Source organism: Psittacula echo (genome assembly GCF_963264785.1).
Source record: "Psittacula echo genome assembly, chromosome: 1".
Lineage (NCBI taxonomy): Eukaryota > Metazoa > Chordata > Aves > Psittaciformes > Psittacidae > Psittacula > Psittacula echo.
This window is the reverse complement of record NC_137735.1, coordinates 97,726,381-97,749,184: the sequence shown is the minus strand read 5'-3', so window position 1 is coordinate 97,749,184 and position 22,804 is coordinate 97,726,381. Positions and strand designations below refer to the sequence as shown.

The following is a 22,804-nucleotide window of genomic DNA, read 5'->3' as shown; positions in this document are numbered from 1 at the left end:
GAGAGCACCTCTTGGTGCCATCTCTTTGGAAAAGTATTCAACCATGCCAGGAAAGATCCCTAGACTTCATCCCTTCTGCTCCCTCCGAACTGCTTGGTGTTTCCTTTAGTAAGCATGCGCCATACATACGCTACCATACAGGTGTATTTACATGTGATGAGGTCTGCTAGGTCTCAGCAGAGGTCTCTGGTACAATGCTCCAATATAACAACAGAAAGAGTTTTGGTGTTCAGAGTGAGGCCACCTTCGAGTCGCACTGCAGCTCAGGACAGTCTCTCCTTCTCTTCAGCTTTCTTCCACTCGTGCACTCCTTTGCTTGGGACCGGCTGCTGCAAGGATCGAGTATTTGAAGAGTGATGAGAAGAAAGCGTAGCATGTGGTACAAGTTCTCAGCTCCAGCTTAGCAGGTGGCAGCAGTGGTGGCAGGGGGAACTCCATCCCCAGGAGTGCCCCAAGGCCGGTCCTTGGCACAGGTGAGTCCGTTTCTCTCCGAGGCTGGCAAAGCTTTGGGGTGGGTACAAACCTATGGCCGGGTAAACGCAAGGCAGGGGAGGAGGTCGAGGAGTAGCAAACGGAAGACACAGTGCCTAGAAAGCAGCAGGTCATCAAGCCTCTCAGGAACAGGGCAGCAAAATGCTACAAGGGAACGGCACGAGCACGGGAGGCTGGCAGGGTGTGAGGATGTGTGAGCATGTAGGTTGGCAGTTTCTACAGATGGCTCCTCACAATTAGCATCACCTTGAGGGGAGGCAGGGCAAGAGTTAGGTCAGTCGGCTGTTTTTCTTACTTTTTTTTTCTTCTTTTCTTCTTCTTTTACTAAAAAATAAATCACAAACTAGATCTCTGTAGGCAGAAAGGGTCCCCGGGGGGCAGTGGGGAAGGGAAGCAGGGAAGTCTGTGCTGTTCTGGTGCTGGTGGTGTGGCTACACGAGGCTGCGCGAGCCACTGGAGTACCTGCGCCTCTGAAGCAGGGAGCCTGGGGGGCAATACTGGTGAGGGTGGTTGTAGGGAGGTGGTGGAGGTGGGAGGGGAGGCTGATGGACCAGCTTCATGGGGGTCCCTGGGAGCCCACTGCCCACACCGCGCCAGGGGGTGGAGGTGCAGGAATCAGAGGTGACGTAGCGTGTCAGAGTCTGGTTGAGGGCCGGCTCCATCCGAGCGAGGCACGGCTTGTCCAGGACAATGACTTTGACAATCTGCTGGCACTGTACAAGTGTCCCCGCCGAGGCGGGGTGCGAGGGCACCAGTGCTGTCTCCAGCCGCTCCCGTGGCATGTTAAGACGCGTGCTGGGCTGCATTCCACTCTCGGGCCCCAGGGCGGAGTTGTGCTGGTACGTTTGAAGCCTGTTGTGAATTGACACCTAGTTTAGAAACAGCCAAAGAAGCATTAAATGTTACAAGACTTTTCCCATCTGCTGCTACTGGCTGCCCTGAGCCCCCGCCACCAGTCGGCCTCACGTGCATTAAACCCTCCCTCCAAAACCAAACCAGAACAAACACAACCCTCGGCTGCACAGAACTCCCCAATAGCCCCATCATCCCCATCTAGGCCTAAGTGCCCCTGTCCTTTCCGTCATGTCAAAGGCATCAGGGCCAGCGTTCCCAAAACCAGTGCAATTTTGGTTATCCAAACAGTACAGGGAACGCACATCAACTCTAGGTCCATGAATTCTCATGGTAATGAACAGACCTTGGAGGTCATGCCCTTATCCCCACCAGCAAAAAGGAGAGGGGAACCAGACAGCGAGGGTTCAGATAATAAAGGTAGTGCATTTCAGCAATATGACAGTAGCTGAATCTGAGATAGGGGCAGACAGAGAGACTCAAGCCTTTCCCAGCTCCCTGCCTTTCTGAGTCGGAAAGTACACCACCTGACTGGCTAATCTGTTTACAAAGGAAAAAGCAGAAACCTGACATTCTCTAGCAAACGGCAGCTCCCTCCGATCCATTTGATGGTTTGTCAGTGAAAGGAAATGATTTTCAAAAAAAAAAAATAAAAGGAAAAATGAAAGGAAAAAATGCCCGTCTAGCTCATACAATGATAAAAGAAATTCATGATGAAATGGCAGCAGATTAGATAATCTCAAAGAAATGGAAATGCTCCTCTGCTGGCAGAGTATTACTTGGGCAGCTGGAAGGGGGAAGGGAAGCAGGAGGTCATCAGGGTCCTCACAGATTGATAATGGAGTCACATAAGGGAGCTCACTGAGCCCAGTTTGAAAAGGAGGAGCTGGACTGGAGGTTCCTAGAGGGGGAAGCACAGCAGGAAAATGGTGCTTCCCAAATGGTGGATGAAGTTATAGTTCCTCCTGGCAAGGATATGGGCTGGCGGAAACCCCAAACCAGAGCAAAGCTGCCGGCTCAAAACAGAATGTCAGCCAAGTGACAGACCCTGGATAGGAAACAAGTGCCTGCAGGTTTGCATGGCACTTCCAGCTAGGAAGGGGTACAGCAGACAGGCAGATGAGACAGCGGGGTTGCCCCGGTGGTCTGGCACGTTGGGCAGCCATGCCAGCAACTGGGAAGGAGAAGCTGTGGAGTGGCCAAGCTTCCCACCACACTGGAAAAAGCATGGCGGCCGCTCAGAGTCACTGTACAGCAGGACATAATAGTGTGTTGATATTTACTCAGGCAGTGGAATATCCCATAGGAAAAACTGGTTGCTGGGCCACGATGTGCTACTGACATTAGGATATGGGGAAGCCATTCTCCACAAGGAAACACTCCTCCCAACACGAATAGGAAATTGGCTGGGAGAGGCACCTTCCCAAGGAAGGGGGTGTTTGCAGGGAAATGAGGTGCTTTTCAGGGAAAAGAAGCAGCACCCACTCCCCACAGAGAAGCTGAAATCTTCAAGTGAATATACTATGACAAGAGAGAAAAGAACTACCCTGGAAAAGGGCAAATTCAGGACAACGGTAATATTCCAGACAGAGAGAGAGTAGGAAGCAATAGACAAGTTTTTCAGTTGTGAAGATCACATTTTCCTGTTTCCTCACAGGCAATGTTAAGTATGGGTGTCTGTGAAGAAACAGGCAACCCACTGGATGTTAGACATCCCTGCACAGGTAGAAGTACACTGGACAGCCAAGCTCCCTGCCTAGGAAGGTGAAGCTCTAGGGAAAGTCTCTGGTATACAAAGGCCATGCTTAATCCCCTTCAAGGGGGGATGGAGAGATTGCTGCAGAGATAGTGCAGGGAAGCTGGGCTGCGGGGAATTTGCATGTGATGCTGCATGGAGTTAGCATGTCAGGGAAGTCTTTAGTGGGGTTCTCAGTCTCCCCAAAAGCAGTGGGGTGGGTTAGTCTACAGCGTTTGGGAGCTTGGTCCATGAGGGATGTTACAGTTATAAAAACGGATTGAAAATGCTTTGAAGTTTAGTTTGGATTTGAAAGTTGTATTACCCGTCCTAGCAGTAACTTTTAATTGTATCTCTGGAAATTGGTAAAATTGTCAGTCTGGCTGGGGAGGCATTGATTAAAACCTGAGAAAAGAAACAACAGAGAATGTGAGAAGAGCTGAAGTGAGAGAGAATTACTTACCTCAGCTGCTCTGCACTCTACTTACCTCCACTGTGCTGTCCGAGACCTTCTCTCCCAAATCCTTCTTGCCTTTGAAAGAAAACAACAAATCTCACTCATGAGGTCTGTACTGGCCCTCATACTGTGCACTGGAAAGCTAAAAGGAGAGGTGCATGGCCAAACAAGGCTCTTGACTGCATAAAAAAATCCAGACCCTCTTGCAACCTGATAGCTGCTTAGTGGGGTCAGAGGAGGCCCCTTCCGGATTCTATCCTTAGGTTGTGATCTCAGTGCCATTCCAGTGAGTTGGTAGCCACTCGCCTCTGCGCTTGCTTTTTGCTGGCATAAAAGCCAGGGCACGAATGGACACAAAGCCTGTGACAGAAAGAGGCTGGTCCAAAGTGTTGGTATAGAAGCTGGAGGAAGTCAATAATGCAGTTACTGTGTTGCATCAGTTCAGGGAAGAAAAAAGTGGCCCAGGTTCTTCAGCAGGTACCTATGCTCCATCAGTAAAGCCTCTTTGCTAGATGTTACAGCTACAGACTGGGTAATGAGACTTTAATGGCTTTTCTAGGGTATTTTGAAGAATGCACATATTTCCACTATTTCTCATATTTCCAGTATTTGCCCAAGGCTAAAGGATACAAAGCTGAAATTTCTTTTTGCAGTTATTCTCACAGGAGTCAATGAAAACACATTTGCAAAGGCACCACTGCTTAACCATGAGAAGCTGGGTGTCCTCTTACCTGTTGGTGAGCCTTGCTTAGACTGCAGTTCCATCTGGGCTCCATTGGTCCTTAATGAGAGAGTCTTTGCCCCTTGCTGTTTCTCCAGCTCCCCTGCAAGACAAATATACAAAAGCTTACAAGGAGAAGAATGGAGAGGACACCTGCATATTGAAGGAGCAATATGGGAAGTCAGTAAGGAGAATTAATGTAAGAAAATTACAAGAGAGTGTCAAGAAGGGAAGGAGAGAGGAACAGCCAAGAAAAAAAAAACCAAAAACTGGAGAGGACTTGACATATGGAGGAGCTTACATATCTCCACACAACCGTCTATGTATGACCTGCATTTATAATGAATAGGTTGCACAGATGAGACCACTGATGCTGAGCTACTTTGACTCACCAGTTTATTCATGGAGAGGCCATTGAAGACTACATGAATATCTGATCTGTGTAGGACAGACCACAGTGAGACACAGTACAGACTGTGTGTCCCCTAGACATTCCTGGATTGAAGGACAACTCTGCTAAGGCTACCAGACCTGTCTCATACTTTTCAGCTATGTAGTGACCATATTTGCATAGTCAAAGGAGTATGGAATGGAGAAGAGTCTTCTGGGTCTGACAGTCTAAGATTCACTATTCCAAGCCACTGCATCATTCACCCTGTTTCATAAGCATCGTAAGTAGTTAAGTTCTTCCATTTCTCCTGCTGGTGAGTGGTCACAGAGCCTGACTGCTTTTTCACATTATCAATGAACACAAGTCCTGTGCAGACTTGTGCTACTCATCCTCTTTCCCTCTGTTCCTGAAGAATGCATTTCCTCTACACTTTCTCCCTCGTAGACACATGCAGTGTGATGGCATTGGAGTGTGAATTATGTTAGAGGCCCTTACATTCAATTCGTATCTGCTCCAGCTCTGTCACTTCTGCTATTGACTCTTTGAGGTCTTCCACAAACTTCTGCATTTCCTCAGCACCCAAAGCACAGAAGTGTAGTACCTGTTTCTTCTCTGAGCCTGAAACTGGAGTCACCAGTGTGATGCCATGCGGGTAATCTGTAAAAAAAGGTGTGTCAGAAAAATTAAGTGGTGTTAGGCATTCTTGCTGGAGTATTTGATTGCTTTGGTACCTCTGCAAGATAGAGTTTCCAACATGAGTCCAAGGGAATGGCACACCTAGAGTTTGTCCCACTGCAGACTGAGAGCCTGCAGCATTGCAGCCTTCCAAGGGAACAGAATGGCCAACCTGCAGCAACAAGGCAAGTGCCACCAGCAACACAGAACTGCCCAAACCAGCTCTTGGTTACCCTTGTGCAACACTGGCTCTAGGAACCTGAGCACAGAGTTAGAACTGTAAAGCCCTTCTAAATCTGTGGAGGAGTAAACAGTACATATTGGAGGCCAACAGCACTTCTTCTCCTGCGAGAGATGCAGCAGGAGAAGTTGGCTTCTGGAGTCATAGCCAGAACATCCATTAACATCCACAGAGGCAGGACTTCTCCCCAGTCTCTGCTTCCATCATCAAAGAACATGCAGGGGCGTTAGCACAGCATGGGCGGGGAACTCATTGTGCTATGCAGAGAGAACGGTAAAGAGAAAGATGTGGGTTTGTAGGTCTCTGCTTAGCACTCCCCAACATGCAAAACACATGGGAATGTAAGTTAAAGGATATGCCCAGAGAGTGAAATATCAAAGAAAAAGGCCTTGTGTTTTAAAGATCAGGTTTGGTGTAAGGAGGTGGTGGCTGGAGATTCAGTCAACAGAAGCAGGAGAACAAGAGCATGCAGAGAACTTGCTACACTTGCGACTGGACTTCCTCTACCTTTCGCTCAATGGCCAGTGGTTTCAATCCATTTTCTCCTTCTCTCTCACCCTTTTCTACAGTTAATTTCTTTCTTCCCCTGTCCTTCTTTCTCTCCTCCTCCACTGCCTACCTTCCCCGTGCTCTTCCATTATCAATCTTTACACCAGCCAAAGGACCAACATGCTAGTTGCTGCCAGCCCTCAGCTCCCCCGGTTTTTGTCTGAGGACCCGTTTCCCACCCTGTGTCTCTCTGACTCGTGACAAGCTCTTTAGGATATCTGCTTTTCTGTCCTGCAGGGGATACATGACAGGATGCCTTTGCCAGAAGATCCTCGGGCATTCCCGGGATAGTCATGATACCCCTGAAAGCTGATCCCTGCTATGGTGGTGCCCAGGGATGCTCTGTTGTAAATGACTCTTGTACATACAGAGATGTGAGAGACCTGCACGCTGCAGAGGATACGGTGCTGAGAGAACAACTCATGCTGCCAATAGGGTAGAAGGACGATGTAGAACACTTGCTATAGCCACAAAGCTGCTACAGTCTTCCTTCCTTGCTGCATGTTCTACAGCTCCTCACAAACTCCCCAGCCCCTCTGCCTGCACCAGCAGGAAGCCTGCTTGTTTCTGGAACTCCTCCACCGCACAACTAGCTTTAATCATGACACATCATGGCTCTATTCCCAGTCCATCAAGGTCAGCCTGACTAGGGCTGGCCTCTCGCCATGCTTTGGTGGGTGCTGTTCCAAGGACTCTGCTTCTGTCTTGGGAAGCTTTCAGCACAGCACAGCATGGCACAGTGCGGGGAGGCAGCAGCAGCACCTGAGCCTTTATCAATGTCAAACGTAGAGGTGGGAGTTGTGACTTTGGGCATGAGGGGAGAGGGGATAAAGTTGGAAGCAGCAGTTTCGTCAGTGAGGTTCTCCACCGACAGTTGGCTCCTAAGAGCTCACTGAGATGCATCTAGAGATTGATTCCTTCATTCCTTCCCACTAGTGCTCTCCCTGCCACCATGACAGACAGGTCCTTCACTAAGCTTTAGTTCATCCCTTCTGCAGGAGCTCAGACCTATTGAGAGTTACCAGGAGGCTCTTCGCATCACACTGTACCTGCACAGTGGTCTCCTCTTCCGATGCAAACTCACACTGGGTGACACAGCCCCCTCCCTCCTACTCCTTTTCCCTGCCAAACCCCTCCAGGCAACCCATGAGCAATGGACTTACATTCATTCTCAAAGAGATGGAACTGCATCCCTAGCAGGCCGACTGACTTGCAAAATGTGTATGTTGAGGAGCTTTTCTTCTTGGGACAAAGCTTGAGGATCTGTTGGAGGGAGAGATGCATCACTGGGCAGGGTACTGGTGAACAGTGAGGAAAGAACAATGCAACCTGCTCAAAGTAAGAAAGTTTTATGCAAGCTCTGTTAATTCTGCATAGGAGTAACACTTGGTGAGTGACAGGCTTGTTGCCCAGAAATCTGCCTGGCATACTGCACTTGTAATAACACTTCTGAAATTCGGCATGCATAGATAGCCCTGGGGCCCACGCAGCTCCCTGTCTCCCAGAGGGGCTGGCTTTCTGATGCCCGCATTTTTGACTTTGCAAGGGTAATTCTCTTCACTGAGGGCCAGATCAAAAGGCGAAAGGAAGCCTGTCAGAAATACCTTAGAGCTGGGAACAAGAGCGTATGTGAATGCTGAGCTGCCCTCATTCCCTCAGCGCTAGTTCTTATGGACCTGATTTATCAGATAGCAAGGAGCAGACCTTCTCCCCAGGTTCACAACTGTACAAACGAATGCAAAGGAGTAGGTGGGGAAAGTTTTCTTGTCCTCTGCCCCTACAAAAAGGCTTGGGGTTAGCCTTACATTTGCAACACCTACAGTTTCATTTTGCCATTAAATTCAGTAGAACTCCCATCTTGTTTGGCCTCCTCCCAGTCTCAGTGTAACTCTGCCCTCCCTTTTACCTGTCTGAACTCAGTTGCAAGGTTTAAAAGTACTATACACATTTGGGGCTCCAGTAAGTAATATCTAGCTCCGACAGTCTTTGCAATGTTAGAAGGCAGTGATTTTAAATTGTTTGGCAGGGAAGTTTTGAAGTGCATAGGAGGGCTCTGTCTACTATGGTACAAACAGACAAAGAAATGAAATGAATCTTCCTGCTGGCAAAGGCATGAGAGAGAGCAGTGACATTGCTGGGATGGCTGTGGGATGCGACAGTTTGTTTTTAAAGGGTTAGAAGAGTTTTAGATTTAGTAGGTTTTTAACAGTGAAGGATCCAGAGCTGTCTCTTACAGTATCGACGGACCAGGAGATGGTCTGTCCTTAGGACAGGAGGCAAATGGATGTTGTGGACTGCTTTTAGGTTTCTTCATAGAAACTAGGGGGAATTTTATCACTGCAGTGCCTAAGCGCCACTCACCACCAGCAGATCATTGAAGAGAAAAACTTCCCTCTGGTGAGCTGCCTGCTTCTGTACTTTGTTCACATCAGTCACTTCGTATAAGCGGCTGCAGCAGACCAGGCGTCGATGGGGCACAGACAGGACCTGCAGAAGACCCACAAGAGCATGCAGAGATTGAGAGAGGTGCCACTGTGGGTCTCTCGCGCCTTCAGCTGGTGCAACCCTGCCCAGTGACAGCAGCACAAGCCAATTCTGCCCACTCTCACCACCACTCCTCACCATCACTTTTCCTGCTGGTGCAATAGCAGAGAGCTACACCTTTGTGATCTGGATAAATCTGAGGAGTGGGACAGGCTATAGGCAATCCCTCTTGCTCATACATCTTATCTTCCTATACTTGTGGCTTCCAATCAGTAGGTGACTGCTCAACCTCTCAATCCACTGGACAACTGAAGGTTTCATGGGCTTTGAGAAATTATTCTGCTCCTTTTGGGTGAACAGTATATATATTTTTGCATTACACCTCAGTTGCTGTTAAAGAAGCTGTCTCTGCATTTGGGGGTCTCTTAACTCCAGCATCCTTAGGGAACTCTTTAAAGACAGATGGCTGAAATTGTTTTCTATCACTTTGCCTTCCTCTTCCTACACCCTCACAAGGTCTGAAAGTTTGAAACACTGCAGAGCTGTCACTGGAGCATTGGCAGGCAGGACCTGCATTGGCAGGCAGGACCTGCAGTGTGATTCTTGGGCAAACAATTACTGCACCAGATACTATAAACTGTGGCTGAGAAGATCCCCCTAAATTAGGAAAGAATGAGAGAGAGGAAGAAAGTGTTTGGAGAAAAAGGAGTGAATCCATCAAGACAAGCAAGGAAAGTATTACAGAAGAGGAGTAGGGGCATAGAGGAAAAAGGCAGAAAAGAGGGCAGGGAGGGAGGCAGGGTGAGAGGGGTGAGTGGGTGCCAGCAAGGTTGTAGGTGTCTCACCGTTTTCATTCCAACTATGGACTTCTCCACTTTGGTGACATAAGTCACATGGTCCTCATTGGATTTTAGCTCTTTCTGCTGGATCCTCTCATAGATCCCCACCACCAGCTCCCGTGGGATGTCAGCACCATCGTCCACCCCTGCCGAACACAGAAATTGTTGTGCAGGCTAGGCAGGGAGAAAAGGGAAGGGAAGAACTGGTGATCCCTGACAGGCAGCTGCTGCCTCTGCACTGTGTAGTGCTGTGAAGGCTGAAGGGAAAGAGGAATACTCCACTTTAGGCAGTCTTCTTTCTTGTTCTAACACACCTAATGCACCAGCAGGAGAGACTGACATCTCTAAGGCCAATGCAGAAGATTTCATTATTCCTCTGCTCTGCATGGTGGCTCCTTTCCATGAGTTCCCTAAGGTTTTATAGTCACAATTTCACATTCATATATCTTGGGCCACTTAGCAGCAACCTCTGCATTGATTTCGCATCATCAGAAGTGCGAGATGTGGAGGAGATCCATGATGGGATTCAGCTGCTCCTCCTGCCAATGCAAGCATCAGCTCTCCTGTTTGCTTGGTGGCCTTCACTGTCCTTCTGTGATGTCTCCTAGGAGTAATACTTTTCAGTTACGCTGTCTGTGACATCTCTCTCTTGGCCTCGTCCTTTCCTCTTTTATATCTCCTTAGACAATTCTCTAAATTTCGCTGTCTGATGCTTGCAGAGCCTGGCAGAAAAGTTTTCTTTCACCTTTCCCTGAGCCAAACACCACAAATTGAACTGCCAGGCTTTCCTCTGAACTCCATTCCTCCACTCGTTTTATATTTATTTTCTCTGCTTTCCCTCCAGCAGAGATGTACTACCCTGAGTGATACAGGTAAGGAATTGCTGAGGAATGGAGAGGCATTATCACCTCCCGGCTCCCTCATCCGTGTCCTTGCAAATGTAACCTGAATATTCTGTCTGTTTCCAAACACAGGCTGGTGAAGCTACTGACCTGGGTATTGGCCTGCAGGTGAGTCTGGAATGATCTGTCTCCCCTTGTCTGTAATGGGTAACATTCACCCTCTTTAGTGAGTTGTGGTGCACGTTGTCTGAATTCATTGTGATGTGAACTGGCAGATTTTCAAGCAACTCTAAGTGTAAGTTAACGTAAAAAACCCGTTTTCAGTTAGTGCTATCAGCTGTAATAGCACAGGGGAGGGGATGATGTCAGGTATCAGCCTTATTCAGTATTTCAGGAAATAACTTGAAAAGGAGCCTCATTATACTAATATGAAGTGGATGACAAACTGAGGAAGGTGTGGGAGGCTGAGGCAACACGTTCTGAACAGCAGTCAGGACAAAGAACCGGGTCGAAGGAACTCACTGAAGTTCAAAATCTAGACAGGGATTTATACTGGGAAAACTTGAGGGATCTGCAGATGTGCAGGAAGAGACGCTTGGAAGATGACTGACCTAGGAGTGAACATGGCTGGGGAATCAGACAGCAGTTTGTCTAGATGTGATGTAAAAAAGGCCAAACAATACTAAGCTGCATTAGCAGATCTGAAAATAAGGAGGAGGCAGTGGCTCTATATATAAGTATGTTGTGACCACATCTGAAAAAGTGCTTTTAGAAACCTATTACCAGGATGGAAAGGACTGACCTTGAAAACCAGAAGAAAATTGATTTGGGGAACTGATGTATCAGAAATTGCGAAGAGGTAATGTATGCTTGAACTCTGTCATGCCTACAGTTACTGTAAGTAATTGCAAGCAATTAAGAAGGGGAAGATTTAGCCTGAATAGAAGGAAAATGTGTTTATGTATTCAAAGCTGCAAGGAGAGGAACAGCTTGTTTAGCACAATCCAGCAGGATCCTAAGAAGGATGGATATGAACAATAGGAAAATGTAATACAATGGACTGCTTCCAAGCAGTGAGATCTATTAAAAGATGAAACCATCTCTCAAGGAAAATGGTTGGTTTCTGATAAGACTGGACAGCTCTCTGCAGAAAACAAAGCTTACATTTTCCTCTTGCCCAGCATTCCACAAGACACCTCAAAGGGCCCTCCATGTCTGGCTCACAGGGAGCAGCAGCAGCGCTAGAGAAAGGCAGCTCCACTTTAGTTTTGCTGCATTCACGTAGGCAAAGTTTAGGGCAGCAAGAGGGCAAAAACCACAAAGTAGGACTCTCACCTCTGAGATTGCGAATGAAGTCCTCCAGCATCATCTTTCTGTCAGGCTTGATGTTGGGGCTGTACATGTCCGTATTGAGGAGGATGATTGCGAAGGCCAAGATGAAGATGGTGTCTGGGTTGTGAAACTGCTGGACCACATCTGGGTTACACATGCAGTACCTCTGGCTGCAGCAGGAGGGATGCACACACTTAACATGGAACATGGGAGTCCTCTGCCCCAGGGTGGCAACAGCTTCATCACAAGTGGATCAAGCTGCTTTTACTCCACCTCTCACACAAATGAGAAGGAACTAACTGCTTTCTCAAGGCAAATTTATCCACCACGGCTGAAGTAGGCCACTGAAACTTCAGCCTTCTTGTTCTCAGGAACCAAAAAAGCAAGTGAGACTAGAGAGGACTGGTATCACTACGTAAGGGTAATACAGGAGCTCTCTACTCCAGCCTGCCTTGCTAAGGGCAAACCACTCCTTTGGATGTGCCAAGGGAGCAGCATAGCATCTCTGCAACCCCCAATACTGCTCTTCCTGTGAGTTGCCAATGAACAGGGAGTCCCTTGCTGGCAGACATGTCAGGACTGGCCTCACTTCAGCCCTTTGTGCCCTTTATACCATGGAACATCTGACAAGGACATGGCTGTGCTGCAGCACTGGCACAGAGGACTCCCTGCTTCAGAAGCTCCTCTGTGGTCACCTTCTTTGGAAGGAAGGTCCCTGCCGGCCATTCATTCCATGCATGCTGCTGCATGCTTTCTGCCTTGGGTGTGTTCTCTGCTTTCACCTGGTTGCAGCAGTGGGGCTGCAGGGCTCATTCTCTTGATTCTTACCTGAAAGCCTCAATGAGCCGCTCCACCTTCTGCGCCTCCCCCTGCACACGGATATGGGCCTGGAATTTCCGCAGGGCTTCATCCAGCTCCATGCCTGAGAAGTCCATCTCGTCCACCACGCAGCTGCGGGAGAGGAACACAGCCTTCATCAGCACCTCCTCCCACAGAGGATGCAAGGCAGGTTTGCTCACTGCACTGCCAAGGCTCAGTTCCCAAGGGGAATACCATGAGAAAGGCCCTGAGCCACCACTACACTGCCCAGGTCACACTTATAATGGGTAGTAATTTCAGACAAGTGATTCCTGCATTCTACAGCAGGCAAGCAATACTTGTGTTTAAATATATATAGAGATATATATATGCATGTATGTGTGTATATACCATGATATATACATATATCATATCATACCATGCACAGGATATATATTTATATATACAAAGTATATATCACAGTATCACAGTATGCTAGAGATTGGAAGGGACCTCAAAAGATCATCTAGTCCAATCCCCCTGCCAGAGCAGGAACACCTAGATAAGGTTACACAGGAATGTGTCCAGGCAGGTTTTGAATGTCTCCAGAGAAGGAGACTCCACAACCCCCCCGGGCGACCTGTTCCAGTGTTCTGTCACCCTCACTGAGAAGAAGTTTCTTCTCAAGTTTAAGTGGAACCTCTTGTGTTCCAGTTTGTACCCATTACCCCTTGTCCTATCATTGTTTGCCACTGAGAAGAGCCTGGCTCCATCCTGTATGTATTGATAATTATCTGTACAGATACAGATATTTAGACATCTGTATCGATACCAATATCAACCTAGATTTAGATCATCTATTTTTGCCTTTCCTATCATCTGGTAATCCTTCACATATTGTCCATTCCTCCCTTCCACTCAGCACATGCACTTGTTCACTACTTGCTTATCCATCCTTCTGCTATCTCTACTCACTGGGCTGTTCCTGCACTGTCCTCATCTTCCATTTTGTCCAGTATACATCCCCATTTGCAGCCCATACCTTCATAGCACTCTTCACTCCCACTCAGCCACTGCAGCAACAACATTCATTATATCTTTAAAGACCAGAGCCAGCTCAGAGAAAATAGGAAATGGAAGCTGTTGTACAGAAATAACATTGCAACATCTGCTGGCTCGAAATATCAAGGCTGGATAAAACTCTGCCCATGTAGTCAAACACCAGGAGTCCCCTACCAATTAATTCTGTATAAGCCCCTATTCATTTACACATTTCTACCCATTCCACACAACCTTTTTAATTTCCACCATACTGCAGTGCCATGCTTCCCTGTTATCTGCTAGAGATCCTTCACCTCATACATCTGGTATCATCACCTTTCCTTTCATGGTGATGCATTGCACACTGGTAATTCACAGTCAATTTAGATACCCAAAGAAGGGATGCCACCTCTCTTGTTTCCCACCTAAGCATTCTCAGCTTACAGAAGTCCTACCATTAGTCTCCAAAACCTACCACTACAGTCCTTGCTCTCTGTATTAGTCAAATAATCCAGTTCTTATCGTAACTGCCTGAAATTTTGGTCATTTGCAATGACAGCACCTTTCCCGTGTGGCTTCAGCACATTTTGTTAGCGTATTCCTACTTTTGTGCCCAGGTCATTACTGCAATCATTAATCGAAAGCCTAGACTCAGAAAACTCTGCTCATAGCCTCCCTTAGGCTCAGCTTCCCATTGCAGCAGAGTATGTAGGCACTAATGTCTGCATCAGGCAATTCTCTCCCCTGTTTATGATTCCTCTGCTAATTTCTATCCCTTCCACCCTCAACTAACAATTTCTCACGTCAAATGCTTTGGTGAAGTCTAGAATTACCTTCTGCATGTCCCTTGTCTAGAAAACCAGTTATTATTGCCTTAACAAAGACATTGAATTAATTTACTCTCCACTAGCTTTGGTATGTACCATTTACCTTCCTGTCTGCCATTATTCTTTCCCATAAAGAAATTCTCAAAGCTGACATTCTGTCAGACCAAGAAATTAACAGGTGCCAAAATCCCAATTTTTTAAGCCTTCCTTAAATGCGAAGTTACTAATTTGCTAATCTTCAATCATATGCCACCACCTTGACATTACAAATGTGTTAAAAATTCAAGGACTTCATATTTTCTGCTTCTATATACCTTGGATGCTAATGCTATTCCTCCCACCCACCCTTCCCCCGCCTTTATATCATCCTCTGTATTGTGTTTTGTTTGTTTTCTCATGTTGTAAAAGATAAACTGACCCCAAATTTGAGGTTAGGAGGAATCTTTCCCTAATACAGGTTGGCTGGGACTGTATAAGTAGTGGTATAGGGAAAATAGAGGAGGGGATTAGTTCTATTCTGGATCTTTCTATTTCCTAGGATTATCTGGAAATTTTCCCAAGCAACCCACTGCTAATCAAGGGATGTACTGTCACCAGTTTTTCCTTCTTCCATTCTGTGATAAACTGGGGACGTGTCTGTTGGTCTTTCTTAGAGTGCTGCAGTTTGCTGCAGGCTGTTGGGAAGTACTTCGTGAGCTAGGATGTGCCATGTGCAGCCTTGCTAGAATGAAAATCTGATGCATGATGTCTCAACTGTGTGAGGGACAGGGTTCAAATGCTCAGGGACATCTCTCCATTCCCTCATTGATCAAGAGTTCAAATATCATTGTTTAACTGAAGTGACACCCGCAGAATAACTTAGCAAGAGCTCTGGCTGAACAGAGTCTTCAATATCTCCTAAGGTTGGAGTCATTACAACTTCAACTAGGAAACATGGACTCTGTCCCTCCACAAACTCCATATAATCAAAATGAGGGAACAACTGCTGAGGAGCAAGGGCAGGGAATCAATGGGGCTGCTGTCATAGGAAATCTTACATGAAATCTTCCTCTCCAAGAGCTGGACTGCAGAAACCCTCACAAATGGTTTCTGGCCACAGCAAAAACTTCCCTCCCACCTCCTTCCTTTGTTATTTTTATTTTCTCACTCTTATACTCACATGTCCCTTGGGTTGACATCAAGGCTTCCTGCTTCTTGGAATTTATCTTGGATAATAAGAAAAGTTTTTCTCTGGTTAGTCATTACTGTGTTCACAGCTGCAACCACCTCTGCAGCTGGACTTCTGTTATTATTTTTTAATACTTGCCAATGTGTGATGTTTCTCAGCATTGACCCCAGTGATTTTGCTGTTATTGTCTGCTTCTAGACATGTGAAAACAGAGTCCTTGCACATACCAGTGAGACCTGCTGAGGTCCTCCTAAGTAACCCCAATCCACCAGCATTAAATTGTGTGTATTTTGCTCTCTCCCTCACTGATCAATCCTTCCCACTCCACGCAGGCTGCTCTAACACATCCTCCCCTTCGAGTTACAGATCTCAAATAATAAAGCCAATGCCCCTGATACAGAAAGCATCAAGCCTTTATTAGGACAAGTAGGACAAGGCAGCTGCTTATAGCTCTTTTCAAACTCAAACAGGCATTGCTACAAGAGAAATGCCCAGCTTCTCTTTGAGAGTTTCTTTCATGGACTGACAGATGCTGGATTGCTCTGTAAATTCGAAGATGAAACCCTGGGAGTCCCTTTCATCTGAAGGAATGGAATCCAAAGAGGGATGCCCCCTGTCCTGCTTCCTGAGAAAAGCTGACCAGGCAGGAAGGGCAGATTAGGAAGAAAGTTTGACTCAAGAAAAGTCAGCATGGGCTTGCATTTGATTTATTTGCTTGCATTAGACAAAGCCTGTGCTTTGTCAACGGCTCCTAGAGGAAATACCAGGTATGCTGCTACTTTCTGCTGCTACACAGAAAGAAGGGTGGATCACAGCTGCCTGATATTTTTTTGAGGGTAAATCTGACACAGCAAAGACCACTGGAAGAGCAAAAGAGCCTTGTGCCGTGGGGCTGCCGTGTTTCTGCTCCTTTTCTAGGTGGCTACAAGTTTTGCTGCCTTGCCTGACCTCAGATTCCTGTACAGACTCCCATTAACATTCCAAATGTACTGTGGTGCCTATACCAGAGCTCCCCTGAAATGCAACGCAACTTTCTGAAACCAGAGCAAGGAGGTCTTTTCTTTCCAAGCTAGAGAACCTGAAAGCTGACACAGGATATCTTGGCAAGCATACTGCAAAAAGTACATTGATCCTGTCAGCCTCCCGAGCTGCAATGTAAAAGGCAATGTAACCACGTGCATAAGGGCGGGTTGCTCCCCAGGGCTGGATTTGCCAATGTACAAGACAAAGGTTGAGCTGAGAGCGGCTGGCTCTCTGCATCCAAGCAATAACCCAGCAGCTTATGTGCATGTGCCAAAACCAGTGCCGAGTTCATTTCTGCACAAACAGCAGAACACCTCTATTCCAGGACCACCAGGACGCCTGAAGGATAATAAAGCAGGGGTAGAGTAATCACCATATGAAATCTCCTCCTGTTTCAACTCCTTCCTCCCCACAGACTTGCAATAAGACACACAAATTGAGCTCACACTGCATCCAGAGATGCATTTAGACCAGTACCCACAGGACTACGACTTTAGATGTTTGCATTATGTAGCTACAGTGAGTTGGAAAAGTGCTGACATCCTGCCCCATAAACAAGGTGGTGGAGTTTGAGGGCTCTTTTGCCACCTGTATACTTGGGAAGCTTTGGTTGTCCTGAGGCACTTGGCAGGCAGACATCACAGCTGCAAAGAATTGCATGCCACGTGCCAGGACCAAAGTGGGGTCCTAGTTGGATCATTATTCTCAGCTATTACCTCAGAGGTGGCCACGATGCCTCCTAGTGTGCAGGGCATAGATCCCCCAAAGTGGGGTGGATATAGTGGCATCATATCTGCGAGGATTTAGCACAGGGCTAAGCATGGCGAAAGAGCCTTGTGTTGAGAGGGTTCAGGGAAGGCAGGAAGCAGCTGTATCGTGTGGGGCTGGGATCTGTTTGCTGAAGCATAATGACCTATTTTCCAGCTTTTCCACTCAGGTGACAATGGAGCAGGAGCTGGGCTGCAACTAAAGGTGTCTGTAATGAACCTGCAGCCCATGCTTAGGGAGGGAGCAAGGGGGGAGGCAGCCAGGTGGAAAGTTTAAAACTACAAGGCACAAAGACACTAATAAAAAGCATCCCTCTTCTCAGCTTCCCTAATCCTGCAAGCATTCTGAACAATGAACCATGCTTAGGGTAGACTAGCAGCTCCCTGGGAGGAGGCTGCCCCGCACGTGTTAACAGAGGCTTACAGAAAGAAAAGTGAGCAGGACTCACGGATTCCTTGCACCAGCAGGCACGGGTGTGTGTCTCAGTCCTGCCCTCCCTGTGTAAGGGTAGCCTATACACGATGGAGACCATGGCCCACAGCAGTCTTCTCTTTCTGGAGGGTGCTGCACTACATGTATTGCCTGTTTTCTTCTGGGCTAAGTCATGTCACCTTGCCCTCCCAGGGTTGTTGGTAGTTCACATTGCTCCTCACTTGGGCATCCACTCCTTCCTAAGCAAGAAATTGCCTAGTGTACTATGCCTTGCACCAGAGCTGCCTTGCAAGGCAGACAGCTGATCCCACTCCAGGCACACTGGCCACTCAGGGGAGGGTTATACCCAGGCTTATTCTTCCTCTACAAGGGGTGCTGGTAATCCTTGTCCCCCAAAGGACAAGAGAAACCACTGTTTCCATGCGCACCTAGACAGATTCAAGCTACATGTTCAGTCTTCGCAAATCTAGAATAGAAAGCTGCTCTTGTTCACATTTGATCTGTGCCACAGCTCTGCTTTCAGCAGGAGGGCAGAACTGCCTAACACATTCTTCCCTCTGTCCTGTTTCTATCACATCATTATCTATTGCTCCATAGCACAAGCTGCAGCACTGCACTGTTCAAACCCTCTTGTAATGCAAGTCCCCCACTGATCCTTTGTAATGTCCTCAGAGAGAAGAGGAAAGGGGGCTAGTTTGGGCTAACCCATCAAGTTCACTCTGCCAGTCCAAGAGGAATCTAATGCTTCTTTGAGAGAGAGCTGCTTTGCTGGGCTTCCAGCTCTGCACTTACACTCCTAAGAGCAGCTTTTCTGTCCCTGACTTCTCATGAGAGAAAGAGAAGACAATACATGCTTGACAGACAGGAGAGCTGCTCACCCACAGGGAGAGTGTGTCTAACAGCAACTTACAGTCTAACAACAGCCAGCCCCTGACTCAGCACAATGTCTCGTCTGCTTGAATCCCTGCCCCTTTCTCCTCTGGCAGCAAACGTACCAGAACAGTCACTTCTGCACTTCCAAGTCCCACGACCTGAACACAAACCATAAAGTACCAGCCGCACAGCTGACTCCATTCATGGCATCACTCACATTATCTTGTTCATGAATGAACTATAAATGGAAGAGTTTCCTGAGTCAGAAACAGGTGGAGGGGAAGAATGAACTAAAGCAAAGGGAAGTATGAATGAAGGAAAACAAAAGCAAATAAGCAGAGAATGAAGAGTGCACAAAAAGGAAATAAGCAATACATCTGAGCATGTAATACAAAAGAAAGGAATGAAGAAAGAATGCAAGAACAATCATCTGGGACTGTAATTACAGGACAAGGGGTAACGGGTTCAAACTTAAACAGGGGAAGTTTAGATTGGATATAAGGAAGAAATTCTTTACTGTGAGGGTGGTGAGGCACTGGAATGGGTTGCCCAAGGAAGTTGTGAATGCTCCATCCTTGGCAGTGTTCAAGGCCAGGTTGGACAGAGCCTTGGGTGACATGGTTTAGTGTGAGGTGTCCCTGCCCATGGCAGGGGTGTTGGAAATAGATGATCTTAAGGCCCTTTCCAACCCTAACTATTCTATGATTCTATGTGTCTCATTAAAAATGTGTTAATGTCTTGAGCCTCTTTTTCAAGGTATCAGAATGATTTTTCTGCAGTACTTGCTAAGTAGATTTGATAAAACTGCTCAGTACCAGCTCAGTGCTTTAGTGGACCAGGCTACCTCTCTACAGCTGTATTCTCTAGACTTAGACAACGAAACCCTGTGGTAGATCCCCAGGCACTCCTTCTAACTGACTTCAGGGCAGGCTGTGGAAGCAGATTCCCAGGAGAAGAGGATGGATCTTACTGTGGGATGCTGGATCAAAGAGAATGGTTGTTACTGCAGGACGCTCAGATTGGTTATAGATGGGATTTATCACCTGTAACATAAAACACCTAAAAGCTGTATGTCCAGCCTAAACCAGCACATTGAGAAAAACAACACTCCCGAGGGACCTGTGTCTCTCCATTATCTAATGGAATTCATAAATTGGTAGAATGCACTAAACTTGGTGGTGGCTAACAATAGGTGAGATAAATCCTACTTTTAAAGACTGAAGCCTTTTCTGCAAAAGAAAACAACATACTGCATCTCCCTTAACAGGCAGGCATGAGCAGTTTAGCGTTATCAAAGCATGTGTCCCAGTTATAATCAGATACTATAATCCCCTGATCTCTCCCTTCCACTGGCTAGCGTGTATAATAGACTGGATATTAGGAAAAAATTCTTCACCAAAAGGGTGTTCAGACATTGGCACAGGCTTCCCAGGGAAGTAGTGGAATCACTGTCCCTGGAAGTGTTCAAAAACCATGAAGATGAGACCCTCAGTGACATGGTTTAATGGTGGCCTTGGTAGTCCTGGGGTAACGATGGACTTGATGATCTTAAGGGTCTTTTCCAACCTAGCTGATTCTATGATTCTATGAATTACTTCTGAGCTATCCATACACCTTTTCTGGGTTCCAAGAAAACCAGTTAAAGGTTGAAAGACAGAGTAGGAAGATGGACGGGAGAATGTAACTTCAGGGCATTTATGTGCTGAGCCTGCTGGTGTGGAAAGGCAAAACTACATGCCAAAATCTTCAAGCCCTTTACTACACTTACCTTCACCTGCCTCCCTGCCCATATATGTGAGAGGCTTTGCAACCAGCATGGCACTTCCTATGGAATTTTAGGTGAGCAGTAAAGGTGGAGTATCTCCACAGTATCAAATACTACTGTACACTTCTGAGCTCTGTTGCCTGACTCCAGGAACAGGCAGTGGTTTGCTTGTTTGTCAGCATCTCTGCTTCAATACCTGTAGAAGCCAAGAGAAGTTTGCAGAGCACAGTCTTATAGCTGGACTTACAGCTGAGTCTGGAGTTTGTGACCTGGGCAGCTCTGCCCTGCCTCCAAATGCACAAGGGAGGCTGACACTTTTGCAGATGTTTTAAAGCTGTCCTATTATTTATTCATGCAGCTGGGTTAATTCAACCTGGCGGCAGTGGAGACAATGCTTACAATACACAATTCTAACACAAGTTTTCACATTGAGCGAAAGTAAACTAACACAGCAAATGGCATCAATAATTGAAACTGCTTTTGGGAGGGAGAGGATGGGCCAGAAAGGCTTCAGGGTCAGGTCCGGGATGTGGAAGAGCAGAGACATAAAGTCTTGCTCACTGCACGTAGTCAGAGCCTGCCCAACAATTACTGCCTGCTCATGGCCACCCTGCTTGGGCATTTGAGCTTGCCAGGACTAGCAAGGCCTGTTCTTCTGCCCACTTGGGCCACAGAAATGACCACAGCATTGGGAAAATTGTGCAGAAGCTACTGTAGGAGCTATCCTGTCTGCCACATGCTCTGCTGGGAATACCACTGGATTTCTAAGCATGGGTAGATGTGGGGACTGCAAGACAGCCCTTGCAGAGTCCATTCTTTCAACATGTGCCAGTGTTTCTGAGCTATTTTGATTTGAGTTGGATTAGGAATGAGAACCAGACTAGGTCTTAGCTCTAAAATGCCAAAAGGTCCTTGAGCTGCCTCTTGCTCTCACACAAATGACTCAAAATTCATGACTAGCCTTATATAGTGCACTACAGTGCACTGGAAATGCCAGCACACTGTACTACACTGCCAGCCCTCTTCTTCCTGCAGCAGAGACAGGAGAAATATCCAGGGTGATAATCCTGGTCCAGGATTTCTCCTGGCAATGCCTTGTTTCCATGCATGTCACACCACTGGGTGTGCGGCCACTGCCCAGCCAGCTCTTACAAGCAGTTGATGAAAATCTGCTTGAGAAACCCAGCAACCATTGCTATTCCCAAGCTCAGAACTGACACAGGAAGAGTGTGAAAGTACCTGCAAACAGCACAGATACAGCCAGCTGAATGTGTGTGGTTTTCCTTACTGTTTTAGAACATTTTGTGTATATTATATGTCTACTTTTATTGCTGCCTTCAAGGAAGACAAATCAGCAATTTATTGTGAAGAGGGGATGGCGGCAAAGTTTGTTAGTTCAAGAACATCAGCTGTTGCCCGGAGATATCAGACACAGGTCTGAACCCCTAATTCAGACTCAGTTGCTTGATATGTCGATGTACACAAATTTCATGTCCAACATATGTCAGTGTACACACAGCCTCAACAGCTCAGTTTCCATCTTTGAGCCTTACTTTCTACATCTGTAAATAGAATGATGGGGTCACTCTTACATGGAACATTTGGAGTGCTACACTGAGAGGTGCAGTGGAAACTGAGAGTAATGAGCATGATAGAGTAAGGCCACCTGCTTTAATGGACCTCCTGCAACATGCAAAGATGGGCAACCAGAACATAGCAGCTCCTGAGCATTGAAGTTGGAGGGCAGACATCAAGATTTGCAATAGAGGCTGTTCTCAGGAGCTGCTGGCACAGAGTTTGTAGTCACATGTGAGGCAGAAGAACATGGTCATTTGCAGGGATGATGGACTACAAGGAAGTGCCAGCTATTGCTCTTGCAATATTTCCCTGTCTGTGCAGAAGCTAGGTTTGGACTTCAGCAGAGTATCCGTCAGGGAAAGCAGCCCACACACTGCCTGCTGGAGAAAAAGAGGCAATTACTTTTAATTGCAGCTCTCAGCATGAAGAGACTGGAGAGAACATGTGTCTTGCTGCTGGCCAAATCAATACCCAACCCATGCAGTATATTAAAAAAAAGAGTTGGACCAAAGGTCAGGTACCTTCAGCAATAAGCAGCAATTGCAGCAGGAATGAATTTTGAAATTTGGGCCCAGATTTGGCTCTTGAACTGGCATCCTCTAGTACTTCCCTGGAATAAAAGTGGGGTGTGCATTGGATTCAGGGTTTCTTTTTGGCTTGGCTCAAGAGAAACCACTGCAAAATTCAACATTTTGGAGGATGGGAGAATATAATAAAGGATCCAGCACAAAGGACTTCCTGTTTAATGGAAAGACAGCTCTCAATAAGAACTGTCCTTCTGCCTAATGAAAACAAGACCTAGCCAGTCATTCCTTGAAATGGTCTCAGAATGAGCTTGCTGCCTCCTGACTACCCAAGTCACATCAGCCTGCATAGCAGCCCTCACATTCACTCACTGGTGAAAAGCTGCAATCTCACCCT

At 46.9% G+C, this 22,804-nt stretch overlaps 1 protein-coding gene across 1 annotated transcript in view; it reads right to left on the bottom strand.

The window, feature by feature from the left end:
- Positions 1-555: 555 nt before the first annotated feature.
- The window catches only part of IQSEC3 (IQ motif and Sec7 domain ArfGEF 3), a gene marked incomplete at its 5' end in the record, with an annotated part of 102,163 nt that continues 79,914 nt past the window's right edge, over positions 556-22,804 (bottom strand). The window contains 9 exons of the mRNA XM_080634561.1: positions 556-1,361; positions 3,568-3,611; positions 4,268-4,360; positions 5,144-5,305; positions 7,277-7,376; positions 8,475-8,600; positions 9,443-9,582; positions 11,614-11,780; positions 12,439-12,561. Coding sequence (XP_080490687.1) covers positions 924-1,361; positions 3,568-3,611; positions 4,268-4,360; positions 5,144-5,305; positions 7,277-7,376; positions 8,475-8,600; positions 9,443-9,582; positions 11,614-11,780; positions 12,439-12,561 — 1,393 coding nt within the window. The 3' untranslated portion in view covers positions 556-923. The remainder of the gene's footprint in view (positions 1,362-3,567; positions 3,612-4,267; positions 4,361-5,143; positions 5,306-7,276; positions 7,377-8,474; positions 8,601-9,442; positions 9,583-11,613; positions 11,781-12,438; positions 12,562-22,804) is intronic.